The sequence below is a fragment of the Mixophyes fleayi genome, chromosome 4 (genome assembly GCF_038048845.1).
Source record: "Mixophyes fleayi isolate aMixFle1 chromosome 4, aMixFle1.hap1, whole genome shotgun sequence".
Taxonomy (NCBI): Eukaryota; Metazoa; Chordata; class Amphibia; order Anura; family Limnodynastidae; genus Mixophyes; species Mixophyes fleayi.
The window spans coordinates 122,358,191-122,378,110 of record NC_134405.1 but is presented as its reverse complement, the minus strand read 5'-3'; the positions used below and the strand labels follow the sequence as shown (position 1 = coordinate 122,378,110).

The following is a 19,920-nucleotide window of genomic DNA, read 5'->3' as shown; positions in this document are numbered from 1 at the left end:
GCAACCAGAAAGTGCATATTGCTTCCCAATAAATGTATAAGGAAGAGGTTAGATTTCAGCATCCTCTGATTTAGCTGGAGAATTCGAGTACAGGGTGTGCGTCTACCTGTAAAATGCCTCTTCCCCATATAATGCCAATACCTCCAGTGAACGTTTCACCCCAGCAGACATCAGCATCTTACCTTTAAAAATGGTTGTATTTGTGTAAATTTAGTTGCATGACTTCACCTACTGTACATGACCCTTACTGACTATGATATTTAGCAATATCTTTAAAAAATCACTTTTGCTGTCTGCGTAACATGACTTTGACCGTAGAATTGATCTAAAATACACAGTTTATCATTTAGTTGTATGAATATAGAGCTTACATGGATATTGAAATAAGTGGTTTCTTTTTGGGGTTGAACCAATTTTCAGTTTCCAATCTTTTCTAAATTAAATCCCCACCAGAATTCCAATCTCTTTTAAAAATATAATTTAAAAAAAAAAACAGTTCCACAAATAATTTTACATACTTTTCTGTCAAAGTGTTTTTGTTGCTGTCACTCCTGTGCCTTGCAGCAATGCTTGGTTTTAGATTTATTTGCAAGCAAATTTGGCAGCTAATAAATTCATAGAAAGCAGTCAAGTTCTTTTAAGTTTTAAGGGCGAATGTCATTATATGAAAATCTGTATAATGTTTACTGCTTATTTTTTATCTTTGGAGAACGCCAATTGATGTGCTTTGATGAAAACTTCTTGGTTTTGTAGGACTTGTAAATAAGTTATCAGCCATCACATATTTTAATGTTCAAAAGATTCTCAGATGCCTTTGTTCCTGTTCAGAGCCCCAAATTATTTCATATTCCCAGTAAGCAAAAGTAAAGTAGTATGGTTGACACAGAAATAGGTTGTCAGGAACAACTTTAATTGTCTTTTGGGTAATTCTGCAAAGTTTCATATGTTAATCAACATAAGACAAAGTGATCAGTCAAGCAACTCCACTAAAAAACCCCATTAAATATATCTGAATTTACAATTTGCATGTAGACGTAAATTTGGTCGTTGGCCCCTAAAAAGGACAAAGTTGCCCCCAGCACAAGCTGCTTCTTTGTCAAGTAGTGAAGATTTGGCTATTCCTAGAACAATGCTTATTAATCTATTTGACATATACAGGGAATTACGTGTGGATACAGCAAGATTGAGAAATGCATTGCTGTTTCTAAAGACTGTGTTACCCAACATGACCAACAGGTTATTAATTGTTTATATACTATTTATTTCCAGTTTTCTCAGTGGATACCTTGCTGAGGGAGGTGTTAAATATGAAGTATGTGAATATAATATTGGGTTATCAAGAGGATTACTGGAGAATGGATGATGTGCGAGTGGATAACAAATCATATTAGAAAAATGGGGAAGTGAATATATTGGTGTTGGTGATGGTTAGAGACTTGGGGTGCTTGAGCCGTATTGTGAGATCAAATATCTGAGAGACGTTACTACGGAGCCTTTGGTGCCCCTGATAACTTAATATCAGTAAGGTGACATACAAGCCATTACATTTAGGTGGCGACAGAGTAATATCTAATCAGGAACAACTCAAATCAAATAAAAAAAAAAAAATCAACTGGCTAGAGCCAAATATTTTTGGCACAGTCCCTGTAATCATCAATTTCTCAGAGCCAGGAAGAGTACCTGTGGTAATCCTGGAGTCTGCCTGCATGAACGTGCTCAAGGTCTCCCATGGCAACAACATCAGAAAACTAATGGTGGGCAGTGATCGATGGGGTCTCTTGTAATTCCATAACTGCGGGGCGAATGGGACAGTTAAATGCACATATCCGCATCAAACGCACCGAGAGGGAAAGCTGTCCCATTGGAAGTATAGTATGACTCCCAATTACTAGCAGCTCCGAAGCACCGGTAAAAGTCTCCTCTTTTGCGGGTAGGATCTGCAGCTACCTATAAACCAGGAAATGTCCCCTATATATGTGTTCTCACTCATATTTGGCACGTCTGCAGTTCTAGACTCTAGCACCCAGTGCACATTAAGGTAAGACACCACAATCAGCCCAGCATCTCCCACTAGACGATGCCGAATTTTGCACCCTTCATAGACACCGCCATCTTGACAGACCGATTCATGCATTTATCATAAAGATGGGCACAGTTGTACAAATGTAACACATGATGTTACAAAAGGGCAAATACACTATATATATATTTGGTTTTCCTGCTCAGTTTTGACATAAATCTGTTTACTTATGTCATAAAGTTAGTGTTTAAGAAATGGCACATTTTTTATCATAAAGAAATGTGAGATATTTAAGCTGCTTTGAATATTAGGAGATCGCTAGCTACAGACGTTCACATTTTTCTGTTTAAAGATACATAACTTTTAATGGAAGTATCTCTCAGGCATGTGAATACCTATGTTTAATTCAGCTAGAAGTGTTGAACAAAACATATATTACATTTAAAGTGAATAATGTTTCAGTGTGTCATTCATGAATCTCTAATTTATTGACAGCAAAGTCTTCTTTTCCAATAATAAATCACTTTCTGGTTCTACTCACATCTAACTTTAATGATATAATTTATAACTTGCAAATGACATGAGAAAAATAGGTTGCCCATTGCAAGATACATAATTTCAGTTTATTTTTTAGTCTCTAGCTAATTGTAAAAGATGAAAATGTAGGAAGACAGCTGCGCCTCCATGATTACAGTAATCATAGCCCTGGCATTTGTTATTTTTTTTTGACTATGGAAAAGATTAAAGATGAAAAACTCTCCTGTGCTGAAAGTTGTTGGTGACAGGCGTTTGAAGTGCTCCAGGGAAGTAGTTCTTGTTAACAATTAGGTTTGAAATGTGTCGCAAATAGTAAGGATATGAAAGAGTTGCAGTCATTATCTGACGTCTTTTCACCAGAGATGTTGGGACAACTTTGCTCATATTAAAAATCATACAGAGCAATATGTTGTCTTTACTGAGTGTTCAGTTGAATTAGGCATTCCCAATCACATAAGGTTTGTTTTGTTTACTAAGATTCAGATTACTCTCCTGCAAATAAATACAACAATAATTATACAAGACAATACTTATAGCAGTGGCCAAGACTTTTATGCCCAGTAGTGACCAATACATCTGGCCTAGCACTGATCCCACTAATCTGAACAATCTAGTAATGATAGTGTTACAGATGTAACTTGTAAGGGAAAATCCATTGTGCATAATTGCACTGAAGAGAATATTCTTAATGCATTCCTTCAGGGTTCTCAATTGATTACCCTTTTATCATGTTTAATTTCCAGATTGCTTAGCTTAGAAGCAGCTAGCAATGTGCATTATACCCATAAGTGACCTTATTTCTCCTGATATAGCACTTTGTTTCATGACATTAAATAAATTTGGGTATGTAGAGAACATACCAACATTATTGGCAAGCTCCATTACTGACAACTAGCCCCCCATTTCTACATATGTGATCAATGATATCATCCCAGCAACCAGGGCTAGTTCTAGGGTACTAGGCACCCTAAAAAAATCTTTAGTACGCTTTCCTCCCCACTTGCCATAGTGAGGGCCATGACATTGAATTGGCATGGGCATGACACTGAGGGTGTCATGGCCATTTTGTCCCCTCCCCAACTCTCTCTTCATCCATTTAGCCTGAAAATTCAGCTTGCCTCAGAGTTATTCCTCCTATTATTACCTTGTATAGCAGACCGGAAGAGGAGGAGTATGTCAGTCTTTTGGTGATGTTATCATACACATCACGCTGTTTGATGCTGCTCCTCCACTGCAAGGTAAAAAACGGCAGTGGAGGGGAGGGGCCAGCAGAAAGTATTACACACCCCTTACCCAATAGTAGCCAATTGAGAAGGGGGTGTGTTTAAGTTAAATTAATGGGGCAGCCGACATTCAGTACAGGGTCGCTGTAGGGAAAATAAAAACATTTAATGAGTGGCAATATTTTACAATTTCATTGTTTTAGGCACCTTCGAATGGGTGCTGTAGTCGGCCACCTCATTTGCCCAGTGATAGTGGCCTTCCTAACAGCAAGTCCTAACCATAATAGCTTATGAGAGAGGTAATGACACACAAAACCCAAGGATCTCCCTTACTGGCAGAACAAACTGTTTCAGTCTAGAGATGGAGTAGGAAGACATCTGTCACACATCGGGGTCTTAGCCGTACTTATCACATCTAGCTGTCATATCACTGCTACCCGGGTCCCTCCTGGTCGCCTGCAGCATTCCTGTCCATCACATCTCTGTTTGTAAACAAACACATGGGGGTAAATGTATGAAAGTCCGATTTCTGCAAGTCGCCGGAAATCAGCGACTTTCCAGTGAAAATTTAAAGGGGCGATGGCTTGTAAAGGCAATTTTTCCAGCGACTTGCAGAAATCGGACTTTCATACATTTACCCCATACTTTTTGTTTTGCTGCATGGGCGTGTCCATCTTAGATGCAGTCAGGTGATCATTCCAGACCAACCAGATTCAGCAGCTGTTATCACATGAACTATGCAGCCAATAGTTGTTTGGAACACCCTATTTAAACCTGCTGCTGAGATCTGTTCATTGCTAGAACAACACACCTCTCTCCTGAGGATAGTTCTTGGGTTCAGGTTCCAGTTGTTCCTTCACTGTTCTTGATTCCCTGTGTTTACAAAGTGATCATCATTTGCAAGTATCCTGCATTCTAAAGTGCATATCTTCTTCCAAGCATCCTGCATTACCCATAGTTCATCATTCTGTAAGTACTTTGCACTTCCAAGCTGCTCATCTTGCTGCCATATTCTACATACAGCAAGAGTGCTCACCTCAGTAAGAACTTTGCACCATCCAGTATCTATTCTACAGTACCAGTGGCTTTACCGGTATCACCTGTTCTGGCCCAATTATATCTACTTCACGCTGGCTGGCCACCCAGAGGTGTCTTACTCTTCCAGTGAAGCCTACCGAGTACCTTCTAGGGTTCTTATAGTCACTCAGGCAAATGCAGTTAGAAAAATACAACAGTACATTTATTGTAATAAAAGCAACACTAGAATACTATATACAAACAGTAAATAAATGGCAGGCAGATTCACCACATGATCTGTGCCTTACCCCACTAGCTTAAGAAGTTACAGTCACCTGGATGTTCTGACTTGCAGAATTCAAGACCAACGGAGTTCTTCTGAGCTGTAGATGTACCAACTTAGTCCAGCAGAAGCCTAGACCTCAATACTGGAGTTATTCCCAGGATCTCCCCTACTGTGTCTCACTCTATCCTCTATACCCTCTAGTTTCTCCGTTCACCAGGGGTGCCAAAGATAGTGGGATCCTCTGAGAGTGACTGTCTCTTAAAAGGGGCTGTTACAGGGCTGTCCCTTCTCATCCGAATACCTCCCTTGGTCTTCTGCTGAGATGACTCCCATGAGTCTGGTGGAATACCTCCTTAGACAGTAGAGATATACTCAGGTTAATTAAGGGGCAAGGCCAAGGTGATTAAATAACACTCCCATTATTAACCCCTTAAAAGCTTTTTGAGCCAGAACTAGCTTCCAGCTGATCAGAACTTCCTGTAGAGAAAGGAAGGGGGAGAATGAATGCAGCTACAGCCCCCGCACCTGTTTCCTGGAATTGGACTCCACCCAATCCATTTCCAGAACCCACCTGTCTTCAATTTGAGAACAATGCCTAACAGCATCACTGCAATAACAACAAACGTGTACAATGGGTAACTTGGAATGAAGACGTTACTTATATAGGCATGGCTGCAGTGTCCACTTATCCACATGTAATAGACACTGCATTTGCACTCTGGTGAGCTGGGGAACATTAACAGGGCTATAAAAAGTAAATGTTGTTATGCTCCACATTTTGTATGAAATGAGGGACAGGCTTATTAAGGTGATATCAAACTTGTTTCGTCACAACCTGCAAGTGGTAATCTATCAACCAATCAGATATTTGCTTTCATTGTCTAACTTGCTCTAGATGAAAGCTAATTGCTTGGTATGGATTACTGTACTTTGCCAGTTTAATAAGCAGTCCTCAGTGCTCATAGGGCTGTATGTGTGTCAGGAGTGGGAGGAGACACACTAATTTCTGGACACCATTTCTAGTGGTAAATTGCAAGCTTTTTTTTATTATCGCGAACATTGAGTTGCTGTTTCCCTGATCTAAATGATTAATCTCTGTTAAAACGTCCTGCTGGTAAACCATGATTTAACAGTATACAGGAAGCCATACTGAGACTTTATTTCTTGCAAACACTGTATTACAGGGATATACTAATTTTCACACCACATGTGGCCCATGACCCTACTTATTATTTTTAGTACATTAGAGTTCCTTGAAAACATATCAGCCCCCAACACTTTTTGTTGCTGCAGATTCTGAAATTGAAATAGATTGAATTATGATTTTTTTTTTGCCACTGATGCAAAGAGGATTGTGTATCTGCAACTGACCGGTATCTGTGAGAATCCTAGAGAAAGAACTAACATAAATAGACAGCATATTTGTTTTGCTAGGCCAGTTGTCTGAATAAGACACTTTTATTGAACAGCTATTGCACAAACACTTAAACCCACAGGGCCTGATATAGTTGAATGTAAAAATTGCATCGTTTACATAGACTCAAAAATACCTCTGTATACTTGCGTATCTACGGCTGTACTTCGGGTCGCACATATCTTAAGAAGCGTGCTGGTTTAATTCTGTTATCATCAGCATGGCTGTTTGCTCCAATGGTCAAGCAACTGCTGAAAGAGGTCACTGCCATTAGGGAATACCGTTGTCATGAAGATGTGTACTTGGTCTGCAACAATGTTTAGGTAGGGGGTACGTAACATCCACATGAATGCCAGGACCCAAGGTTTCCCAGCTGAACATTGCCCAGAGCATCACAGTACCTCAGCTGACTTCCCTTCTTCACATAGTGCATCCTGGTGCCATTGCTTCCCCAGGTAAACGATGCACACGCACCCAGCCGTCCATTTGATATAAAAGAAAATATGATTCATCAGACCATGCTACCTTCCTCCATTGCTTCAATGTCCAGTTCTGACACTCAAATGTCCATTATAGGAGCTTTCGGTGCTGGACAGGGGTCAGTATGTGTACTCTGATACACAGAAAGCTGTGATGCACTGTGTTTTCTGACACCTTTCTATCATAGTCCGCATTAACTTTTTCATCAATTTGTAATACGGTAACTGTTCTGTGGGATTGGACCAGACGGGCTAGCCTTTGCTACCCAGGCGCATCAGTGAGCCTTGGTCACCCTTGACCCTGTTGCCAGTTCACCGATTGTCCTTCCTTGGACCACTTTTGGTGGGTGTGAATCACTGCATACCTGAAACACCCCACAAGACCTGCCGTTTTGGAGATGCTCTGACCCAGTCTTCTAACCATCACAATTTGGCCCTTGTCAAAGTAGCTTAGATCCTTACTCTTGGCCATTGTTTCTGCTTCCAACATATCAACGTCAAGAACTGACTGTTCACTTGTTGCCTAATATATCCCATCCCTTGACAGGTGCCATTGTAATGCAATAATCATTGTTACTCACTTCACCTGTCAGTGGTTTTAATGTTGTCCATAATATAATTAGAGTTCTTAATTTAGAGCTAGAAGTAGATTCATCTAGAAAGTGCAATCTTGTACTTTGGCAAAACAACATTGTGCTGCTGGCTTGGGTGGTATAAAATTTGTGGGTGGGAGTGCATCCTTAATTAACTTTAAATTTCAGTGTAAAAATAAAGCTGCCCAGTGTTTGTGCTATCTGCAGAATCAGTCAGTATTTTCCATGTATGTTAAAAAAAACCACATTTATTTGCACCCTTTGCATTGCAACATTTTTTGGTCCAGGGTAAAAACCGAAACGGATTGATGGCTTTAGCCAGTCAGTTAATTTTGGGACCATACACATGCCAACAATTTGGTTGAAATGTAATAATCATTTATTGTGTGTGACTAGCTAACTTGGCTTTCAAATAGCTGCACATGTAATCATGGTTTAATATTTCTAAATATTATAATAAGATACTCTATTTATCCTTTCATATTCATCCTATTCTATATATCTCCCATCTAATACCCTCACTCACCAATGTTTTCAGTGTACCCCATAGTATCAGTGTTAATCCACGTTATATTTTTTAAATATTTGTTTTTAAATTATTAATTTAACCACTTTCCGTAAAATGATATAACATCTTAACGCACCTTTTAGTCTCCTGAACTACTGATCTTTATCACATTCCAGTGCAATTTATTTTTGTTAATTTAAGAATAAATCAGGTCTTCAGAATTACACCTATTTGCAAATCGATTACAGCAATTACTTTCTAAACTCGGCTTTCTTAGCACTTCTGCTGCAGTAAATGGCCTACTTAGTAATTGTAGAGTGTTTACATCTAAACCCACCCCCAAATGAATGTAATGGCACTTTTCTCATGAATGTTATATTATAAAATAATGAATTATTAACTTATAATCCTTAATATAAATATGGATTTTCAAATAAAAATGTTTTATATTTTATTTTATCTTCAGTACATAAATGAAGACACTTGCTGTGTGTACTGTACATATAGTGCATTTTTATAGTCTATCTTACTTGCATACATGTTCTGTGCTAGCTAATGGCAAGCATATTTGTATCTTTTAAAACAAAGGCTGTGCCATGTCACTATCAGTTGGCTTTTACACCTGCCCTGCAGCTGGTGCAATTGATATGGCTGAAACAAAGAGTACTTATGAGAAACTCAGGACTTGAATCAGCTGCATCTGCATTAAAACACCTTCAACACACCCGATGCTAGTCCGCCCATTCCCTACCCCATGACTTGTATTGCATGGAATTGCATTAATTAGTGTAAGGTCCATTTCTAAGCGTGCACAGAGCTATATCATGTTCCAACATGAATCATTCCCTATATGTGAACCATACTTCATACTGTGAATGAGCTGTGCAGGGTCCTGCCTTGTGTCCTTTGCTCTCAGGTATATTTTATATGTTTTTGTTTCTGCAGACACTCAGGGGAATTCAATTAACCTGAAAGTGCAGCAAAAGCCTTGCATGATGTGCTCCTGCGCACACTTCAAATTAATATGGTACTGGAATCTTCACTCATTTGTGCAAAAATAAGCGAAGATTTTGATAGCAGCCAATTAACCTACTGGTATGGTTTTGGAGTGTGGGAGGAAACCGGAGCACCCGGAGGAAACCCACGACTAGACAGAGTACAAAGGAGGGGGAATCAGGCTGAGTACACACTACAGTGTTTTCAGCCGATTATCGGGCCTATCAAACGATAAACGAATGTTCGGCTCGATATCGCATTAGCATGTAAGCTGCAACAATGAAAGATTATCGTTTCAAAGCTCATTGTATCGTTTAATTTGATTTTTAAACTGAACTAAAAATCTCGTTCAACGGTTGAATTCTGTTTTTCCAATTCTGCAGTGTGTATGCACTCATGACAGGCTGTGTCCATAAATCTCTATGGAGTGGGCAAAGTCACAATCATTTCAACCGATGGTTATGACAGGTGAAGAGCACAGATTTGAAAGTAAAATGTGTTTAGTGTATACACGTATTGGCATGCTGATTGTGAATTTTAATTTTCAATAGTAAGTTCGTTAAGGATATCGCATCAGGAGAAATTTTGTATACTGTGTACCCAGCCTTACCCTGCTCTCCATATTAGAAGTTGCCACTTGATACTTTGACCTTGAGAAACCTCTTGGGTGTGTCAAGAGAGAGACTGAAAGGATGAGTCCATTGTTTGAAGGATAACGGCATCTAGCCCTTCTTTGCAAAGACTTGAATTAAGTTTTCTGCTTTTTATCTTAGGAATACAGATGGCCACTGCCTGAACATCAATGCACAAATTACATACAGCCCCTGCAACCTGAGTCTGGAGAATTCTGTTCTTCTAAATAATCTACATTTGATTGTACAGTCATGGCCAAAAGTTTTGAGAATGACACAACTATTGGTTTTCACAAAAATTGCTGCTTCGCGTTTTTAGACCTTCTGGGACACATACTGACTGATCATGCTTGGAGTTTGTCAGAATTTGTGGGTTTTTGTTTGTCCACTCGCAACTTGAGGATTGACCACAAGTTCGCAATGGTATTAAGGTCTGGGGAGTTTCCTGACCATGGTCCCAAAATTTGGATGTTTTGATCCCTGAGCCACTTAGTTATCATTTTTGCCTTACAGCAAGGTGCTCCATCATGCTGGAAAAGGCGTTGTTCACCACCAAACTGTTTCTTGGATGGTTGGAAGAAGTTGTTCTTGGAGGATGTTTTAGTACCATTCTTTATTCATGGTTGTGTTCTTAGGCAAAATTGTGAGTGAGCCCACTCCTTTGGCTGAGAAGCAACCCCACAGATGAATGGTCTCAGGATGCTTTACTGCTGGCATGACACAAGTCTGATGGTAGCGATCACCTTTCCTTCTCCGGACAAGAGTTTTTCCAGATGCCCCAAACAATCCGAAAGCGGATTCATCAGAGAAAATTACTTTACCCCAGTCCTCAGCAGTGCAATCCCTGTACCTTTTGCAGACTGTCCCTGATGTTTTTCCTGGAGAGAAGTGGCTTCTTTGCTGGCCTTCTTGACACCAGGCCATACTCCAAAAGTCTTCGCCTCACTGTGCGTGCAGATACACTCACACCTGCCTGCTGCCATTCCTGAGCAAGCTCTGCACTGGTGGTGCCCCGATCCTGCAGCTGAATCAACTTTAGGAGACGGTCCTGGCGCTTGCTGAACGTTCTTGAGTGCCCTGAAGCCTTCTTCACAACTATTGAACCTCTCTCCTTGAAATTCGTGATGATCCGATAAATGGTTGATTTAGGTGCAATCTTACTAGCAGCAATAATCTTGCCTGTGAAGCCCGTTTTGTGCAAAGCATTGATGGCTGCATGTGTTTCCTTGCAGATAACCATGGTCAACAAAGGAAGAACAATGATTTCAAGCACCACCCTCCTTTTTAAGCCTTCAGTGTGTTATTCTAACTCAATCAGCATGACAGAGTGATCTCCAGCCTTGTCCTCGTCAACAGTCTCACCTGTGTTGACGAGAGAATCACTGACCTGATGTCAGCTGGTTCATTTGTGGCAGGGCTGAAATGCAGTGGAAATGCTGTTTTTGGGATAAAGTTCATTGTCATGGCAAAGAGGGACTTTGAAATTAATTGCAATTCATCTGATCACTCTTCATGACATTCTGGAGTATATGCAAATCATACATAATCACTCATAATCTGCTAAAAAAGATTACTGAGCATTGAAGCCAATTCTATTATCTGTGTAAAATTTGTCAGTGGAAGATTACAGCATTCATCTGTGCACCTGGGACATGCCAAGGAGAGTTTACCATTTCTCTCTTGAGTCAGAAACTATAAAGTGATGTCAGCACAGTGATCCCAATAGTGATGTGTTTGTTATAGGTGTAAATAACAAATTCTTAGGGATGACCTGTCCTCTGCTGCCATCTTGTGACATGAATCGATTACTGCAACAAGAGCACAGATTTTCAAAACAGAATCTTGAAAAGGCTATATATTATCTAAGGACGCTAAATTCAGAAGGTTTTAGATTTTTCCAAGTTCTAAGGGTTTTTAGTAAGCTTCTGATTCAATTGAAACCTTAGGATTCAGCCAAACTAATTGTATTTCTGACATCATGCAATTGTAATTTGCAAAGTTTGTATAATCTGCATACGTCTATTGCACAAAACCTCTTTTACAGTTTAAGACTTAACACTCTAAACCATAAGTAAATAAAGACACTGACAATAGTTTGAATATTTTTAAACAGGTCATAGTTTATTAAATTAAAGAGAAAATGGTGGCAGCAAAAGCAAATTGCGAGTCGGCTAACAACTAATAGCAAAACCAAACAGTGTATGGCCACAGGCACTAACCACTGGTCCCAGGATATAATCCTTTACAATTGGCCGGTGCTAAATTTGGTATTATAGTGACTATACTACTTCTGGGCTCTCAATGACGTGCCCGCAGGTCAAAAGGTCCCCCACACAAAAGGACTAAGAGTCAAGTTGCTTAGAAGGGGCACTGACTTGCGGACAATCAGCGATAGTACTGTATGAATTAATCAGTGACTGCAAAAGCTTTCCTGCCAATTGTGCCTCACCTGGGAGAGGGAGAACAATTTTTAATACACCACCCATAAATAGAGGGAGGGAGGGAATTTGTGCAGCAAAAAGAGGCTCAGCATCCACTAGGGGGGAGAATATATGTGCCAGCCAATATACTATTGGCTGGAAGATGTCAGCAGACTTAACCTCAAATAGGTAAGTGAATGACTCCGGCACAAACATATGCGTTTAAGTTTGGCTTATGGCCTCTTGTCAAAAGGTTGTATCCCTAGAAATAACACATATAATTCATTTGTCTTTACAGTTAACAGAGCAGAATAATGTCTTTTAAATTTCTCATATGCTTGATGTTTTTGCTATACTAAAGCGTAAAAAGAGTAGTTCTTTACAAGAGAGTGTGTACTGCTACAGACAGTTTCAAATACCTTACATTCTGTTGTGGTGACATCTTTTATATCTGTATTAGTGAATATTACGATTTGTCTTCAAGTAGGAGTACATATATACATATATATATATATATATATATATATATATATATATATATATATATATATTGGTTTTGGTTTTTTTTAAACATGCAGATGTTATGGGACTTTAAAAGTATTAGCATTTATTTATGTTTTCTTTTTTTCACAGCGGTTATCCCGTTGACAGACTCCGAACATAAGCTTTTACCTTTGCACTTTGCAGTGGATCCTGGGAAGGACTGGGAGTGGGGCAAGGATGATAATGACAACATAAAGCTGGCAAGGTAATGTTTTTGCCAATTATTTCCTTAGTTTTCCATAAGCTTTGGAGAATCACTTTCTAATATTCTACTTTTGTTGGTCTATAGCCCCCTGATGCACGCACAAGGACAATATGAATAGCAAGGGACCATTGCAGGATGTCTTAATTTACTTTCCTGGCTATCATCAGCCAGATACAAAACCCCTTCTCCTGCACAGATAGTGCTTATAGTGAGAAATGAGTCCAGGACATACACAGATGGTTAACTACAATCTTATTTATCCAGAAAATGAGTCCATGATTCAGTACACCTGGCTGTCCCGCAATTATTATTGTCCCCGAGGGATAAAGGACAATTATGTGACAAGACAGAAGGGCATTCCTGAAATTAGGCCTTTTTTTCATACAGGAAAACAATAGCACAGTATTTCTTTTGATGCAATAAAAAGTAATGTATGTTTATTTTATTGATATATTTTTTTGCTGCATAGCTGGACCTTATGCCATAATAAATTGTTACATTTATTAAACCACTAATTGCATGTCGGCAGAGGTTTAAATATTAGATCACTAATATATATGCGGGTGTATGATCACATATTTCCAACTAATTTTAACTTTGATAAATATTTTCCTTTCCAAGTTAAAATGTTGTATAATTTATGTACATTTGTGTAATGTTTCCTGCTGTACCTTTTGTTATTCCCTTTACAGTTTGATTCTGTCCCTGGAGGCCAAACTGAACCTTCTGCACAGCTACATGAATGTAACCTGGATACGGATACCCTCTGAGACACGGGTAAACCCCTGCAGATTAAACCATACAATACCAGTTTCTTCTATGCTGCTTGAATAAGGGCTGCTAAGCAAATGTCATGCTGTAATACTGCATTGGTTTAATTGCAGATACTGCATATATCATAATAATTCTGTCATTAAACTATGAGAGGTTATTTATGAATGCACCCCAAGATTCAGAGCTCAAGATGTAGGGTAAAAATGGAAAATCCATCTGCAAATGTCTGGACACCTAAATGCCATATATTTTGGGGAAGTATACGTTCACAAAAAAATGTTATCAAATAGTTGTCCCCACCCACCCAAACTCCGGCTGCCGAAATGCAGGCTGCCACCTGAGGCAAGATAATCTAATTATATGGCAAAAATTTACCGGTACATACCCAGCAATAAATTGTTCCTGGAAATTTATATTTAGAAATTGTGATAATATCTTGATTTCCCATTTTATTCTAATTAGAATGCACCGATATAAAAGACAAGTTTCCACAAGTATATGAAAATGTTCTATACAAAAGTTCTGGTGCTTTTTCCTAAACATTAAGTTACACTTTTGCTTTAGCCCAATGGTGGCAGCATTGCAACATTTGAACTATAGTGGAAGTCACATAAATTCCTCAATGGAATTGTATTAAGACCATAATAGATAAATTCAAGCTTAGACCTCCTCTCAGTACCTGTTAATTCAGACATGCATGTTATATAAGAAGGCAGAATGACATGTTGGAATATAATTATATAAGTGATTGTAATTTCAAAAATGAACTAAAGTTTGTTTTATTTTACTTAGGAATACTGCTTTTGGCATTACACGTTGATAATGTCTTGTTAACACCTAGGTTCTCTCTGTGAACTTGTGGTGCCGCAATTGAAAGAGTGAGAAAGGCTATGTACTTGTTTTCCTAAAAAGTCATCGCCCATAAAAGTGTAGGCAGCCATTTTGTGGGCGGAGCCAATTGTCAAACTAATGCCTGACTAGTTACTAGCGGATTGTCACGGCTCTCAGGTGTTTTCCACAATATAATTGCACAGAAACAATGATGCTGGTAAACTTAAATATTTATTGTGAATACAGGCAGGGGTGGATCTCAGTGGCTGAAGGGCCAGGCAAGGGATGAAACAAAATGTCCAGAAATAATATGCAAAACAAAAGTCTTTTAAACTTGCCAGGCTCCAGAGATGCAGAGTGAAGTCAGAGTGAAATCAGAGTCCAAAGTCCAGGTAACTATAAATAGCAAAATCCAGAGTTGTAACATAAACAGGGTTCCAGAGCTGAAACACATGCAGCTATCCAGAGCTGTAACACAAACAATGAACCAGCAGGGAATGATTGCCACAGGTCAGTCTTTTTATGGTCTGATGATCAGCAAAACACTTAACAGCTGAGTGAGGACACACAATCCACATAGCGGCCACTAGTGGTGAAAATGCAGAACTGCACCTGTAGGGACTTGGGGGCACATTTATCATTCATCGGCAGAAATGAGAAATAGTTATCAATCCTTATCGCATGGATAAGGATTGATCTTTTTCTCAAATTTATTAAAAATGGAACACAGAAACAGCAGTTCCGAAAAACTGCTGTTTCTGTGATAAAAAAAAATCATACTTACCCCCCTCTTCGGGACGCGCTGTCTCTAGGATCTCCTTCACGTCATCTTCGTTCCTCTTCTTCTTTCCATTGCGCATGTGCAGTTCCACAAAGATCCCGGTCTGTCTGCAATTCTGCGAGCTGTGAGTGACAGGGAGGGATCATGTGATCCCTCCACACATGCACTGTCCAGCTCTGCTCTTCGGAGCAGAGCTGACAGCATTGGGTTTTTTCATTTCTGATAATGTACGCCAGCTTCAGCTGGCGTACATTATCAAGACAAGTTTCCGAAAAAAATGTTTTTTCGGAACTTGTTAGATTGCAGCTGGGAGCAGTCACCATACTGTTGAATGGTGACTGCTCCCAAAAACGAAGAGGAATGCAAAGCAGCAGATATCCATGATATCTGCTGCGATGCACCCTTAATAAATTTGCGGAGGACACGGAGGCACCTTAATTACTCGGTAAAAGCACTATCGTGCCTTTTTAAATATGCCCCTAAGTGCAGAAAAGCATCAGGCCATAACACGGATTGATAGTCTGCATTATGATGAACATTGGTTTAACCCACAAAATAGCTGCCTCCACTATGTATTAGTAAATGGTGCAGTTTTAATTTTAGTAAAGGGTAAAGGTAAAACCCTATCCCCACAGATCAGTCCAGTCCGGTCCAGCATTTAGGCTACCTGGCAGGTGCTCCACCTACCTCCTGCAAGCTGTCTATCTGAAAAAAGACATTGCTGGACTCTCCTTGCCATACTTTCTCTTTTCAGACTGGCATCTTGTTGTCCATCAATTACACACTATAATCAGGGGTGAGGGGGGCAGCTTTGGGCTGGTATAGGACACCAGGGGACCTACTGAAGAGCCTGAGTACTAAACCCCAGGTAAGTAGCCTTTGGGGACCAGGTTTCACATAGGATATTCCATCCAAACCTAAATTTTCAATTGTGGATGTAATTATTAATTTAAACTTTTTATTTTCCAATCATATATAAATAAAATAGTTTTCTTTTAAATTTGGGCTGGTACACTTTTGGTACATACAATTGGTAAAATGTCTTTGTCTTTTTCTTCCCACCATGGGTGTATTTATGATAATGCATTAAACCTATCCTGACTATCAATGATCTTTGAGCATTCCTGTAAATGTATACCCCCAGTTACCATTCTTGCATAACCTGAAAAATCTCACCTGCTTACAACACATTATTATTATTATTATTATTATAGATTTTTAAGGTACCACAGTGCTCCGCAGCGCCATACAGTAGTGAAAACAATACATACATAAAACAGGGACATACAAGGCTGACAAAATAAATGCAGAAATGAAAACAAAGGGTATGAAGGACCCTGCTGATTAGAGAGCTTACATTATAAGTGGCAGAGGGCACAACTGAAACAAGAGGAGCAAATGTGGCTCAGAGTGGAGATTGAGACAGTTTTGCTTTAGTGTGAATAGTGTTATCGGAGATAAGGTCACCTCTAAAAAAGAGATGGGTTTTCAAAAAGCATCTAAAGATTTGAAGGCTTTTGGAAAGTCTGATTGACCGTGGTAGGGAATTCCATAAGTGGGGAGCAGCACGGGAGAAGTCTTGTTGGCGTATACACATACAGTAATAATGCTAGCAGTATCTGCAGACTGGCACAACAGCGCCACAAAATAAGTATGATGCATATAAATAATCCAGTTGAAGTCAATGAGATCGTTTTCAGGCATGACCAAAAATTCTATTGCTAGATGACATTGTCAACCTGTGTGTCAGATCATTTGCCAACCGCACTATTAGACACCTAGGTGTTTAGGCTGCTCTGCTTGAGTGAAGAACTTCCAAATCTAACCAGTATGACCATTTATGTACATGGTCAGATTGGAAATAAATCCTGTCTCCCTGCACTTGGGACAAGCAGTTGGATTAGACAGCTTTTTATGTGAATTTTATATATGTTCAGCTGTATCTTATACTTTTTACCTTTTCATTTTAGGCTCCTTTGGCCCAACCAGAATCTCCAACGGCTTCTGCAGGAGAAGATGTACAGTCTCTTGCCGACTCTGTGGATTCAGATCGAGAGTCGGTCTGTAGTAATTCCAATGTCAACAATGGTAAAAATGGGAAAGAGAAAGAAAAGGACAAACAGAGGAAAGATAAAGAAAAGCATAGAACTGACTCTGTGGCAAACAAGCTTGGAAGCCTCAGCAAAACACTTGGCATCAAGCTTAAAAAGAATATGGGAGGTCTTGGAGGCCTAGTGCATGGTAAAATTAGTAGAGCTAATTCAGGCAATGGTAAAAACGGGGACTCCTCAGAAAAAGTGAAGAAGTCCAAATCTCGGAAAGGGAGCAAAGAGGAGTCTGGACAGTCCGCCAGCACATCACCTTCAGAGAAAACAACACCATCACCCACAGATAAAGCTAGTATATCTCCAATTGATAAGCTAGCAAACAGATCATTGTTAGATAATAAGTCGGACCCATGGAAATATAGCACAGATGTTAAACTCAGCCTTAATATTTTGAGAGCTGCCATGCAAGGGGAGCGCAAGTTCATCTTTGCAGGACTCCTTTTAACCAGTCACCGACATCAATTTCATGAGGAGATGATTGGTTTTTACCTAACCAGTGCCCAGGAACGGTTTAATGCTGAGCAGGAACAGAAAAGAAAGGAAGCTGAAAAGAAAGCTCTCCTAAACGGGTCATCCTGTAGAAAGCTGGATCAAGAAGGATTTGTGAAAGAGAAGTTGGAAACTTCTCCTCAGGATAGGGCATCACCAATCTTGCCTCAAAGCCATACAACGCAACTAGTTCTAAAATTAAAGGATCGGTCCAGTCCGACCCCTGCTTCTTATCCCTCACCCAGCAACGGTGCTAAGAAATGTGGTTCCATGCCAGTATCTGCCCATTATAGCCATACACCACCAGTTCAAAGACAAAGTGTTATTCATTTGCACGATGTCAACTCCAAGTCATCAAGCTTCCAAGATGATCCTTATAAGCCAGTGGTTGGCTCCTTAAAAACCTGTGCAACATATCCCCAACAGAACCGCTCATTGTCTTCGCAGAGCTATAGCCCGGCTCGGTTATCAGGCATACGCACAGTGAACACAGTGGAATCCCTCACATACGAGAAACCCACAGAGCATAAATCTCAGACATACACAAATGGGTTTAACTCTGCCGATATTAGAGACTGCTTGGAATACGCCGATGAGGAGTCTCCTCAGACATGGTTAAACAATGACAAAAACAGTAGAGGCAGGAGCACAGGCTGCCCCATATATTCACTACACCAGAGCAGGTGTAAGAAAGAGAACTGCTCCTTCTATGGACGTCCTGAGACTGATAATTTCTGTTCTTACTGCTACAAAGAGGAGCTAAAGAGACGTGATCGGGACAGTAAAGTGCACAGGCACTGAATTGATCGAAAAAAAGGTTCAGACCTCTTAGAAGTATCATTTTTTTTAATGCAAAAATTAAGTACTAAAATCACTTTAATTGCAATGGAACAAAATAGCCAAAATTGGAGAGAGCAAGGGAGAAATGATAGTGTTGCTTGCTGTTATACAGGTCAAGCTTTTATCAGACTGCTCAGAATGCAAAGGGATGAACAGCCTTTGTTAGATTTTTGTCTCTAGTCATATTCATATATTAAGCTAAAAGGTTGATCATGTCACAGTCAGTGCTGTGTATGATGTGTGCTCATTAATTACTAAGGTGCCTGATTTCTTTTTGTTTTGCTATCACTCAGGTAAGTAGGGAGGATCATTTAAAGTGGACCTGCCACACCTGCACACTTGTAAAGCGGCCAAACCAATAGAAATCCTACCTATGAACTAGAAACTAGTGACATCACTGAGACATAGTTCCTCAAGCCTCAGTTATGTCACTGGTTCTAACTTATAGGTCGCATTCTCATGAATCTTCGTTCCGTCCACGAGATCGCTGTGCATGGGTGGCGGGTCCACTTTTTTGTATGTCTGTAATATCAGTTTTGGTTCTGTACAGCCAAAGCACCTATTTGTTTAATTCACTATGGCTATCATACTTGTTTTGTCTCCTTATATAAGAAATGTATACATTTGTACTACCTTTTTAGGGTCTATCATTTCATGTACATTTTACAGAAAGATTTTTGTAATTGTCTTCTACAAGGTAAACATCTCGGCAAAAGATTAAAAATAACATAGATAATCGTCTACATTGTAAAATGACTGCTAAAAGCCAGAATTTTATTTATTTATTTGTTTGTTTACTTTACCACTAGAATCTGCTCTGATAAGACGGTGGTGTATTTTAGTAGAATTGGGAGTAAAGGATGCGCTGTGTGCTATACTGGTGTAATGTATCAGCTCACACATTGGTTTATAGTGTTCACTGTTGCTGGCACAAGCCTCATCAAGTTCACCATAAACATATTTTGTTCTTATATTATAGCCAGGGAAAGGACAGACAAGAAGACAGATGTTCTCCTTTAAATGCAGTCTTCACCCACAACTAAAAATGTTATTTTGGGTGTAGCTAAGGTCTTTCACCAACTGGTGTTTGAACACTGTAAAGTCAAGCGCCATTGAACTTAGAGTGGCTCAATTGTGAACGCATCTGACATGCGCTTGTCCTTACATTTGGGGAGGTGTCCTCCATTTACTCAACATGTTGGAAAAATGGAGCAGGCAGCATCT

At 39.6% G+C, this 19,920-nt stretch overlaps 1 protein-coding gene across 2 annotated transcripts in view; it reads left to right on the top strand.

The window, feature by feature from the left end:
• OTUD7A (OTU deubiquitinase 7A) overlaps window positions 1–19,434 on the top strand; it is a 164,416-nt gene extending 144,982 nt beyond the window's left edge. For both annotated transcript variants that reach the window (XM_075208121.1, XM_075208122.1), the window contains 3 exons: window positions 12,759–12,873; window positions 13,566–13,650; window positions 17,230–19,434. In XM_075208121.1, coding sequence (XP_075064222.1) covers window positions 12,759–12,873; window positions 13,566–13,650; window positions 17,230–18,657 — 1,628 coding nt within the window. In that variant the 3' untranslated portion in view covers window positions 18,658–19,434. The remainder of the gene's footprint in view (window positions 1–12,758; window positions 12,874–13,565; window positions 13,651–17,229) is intronic.
• Window positions 19,435–19,920: the final 486 nt, after the last annotated feature.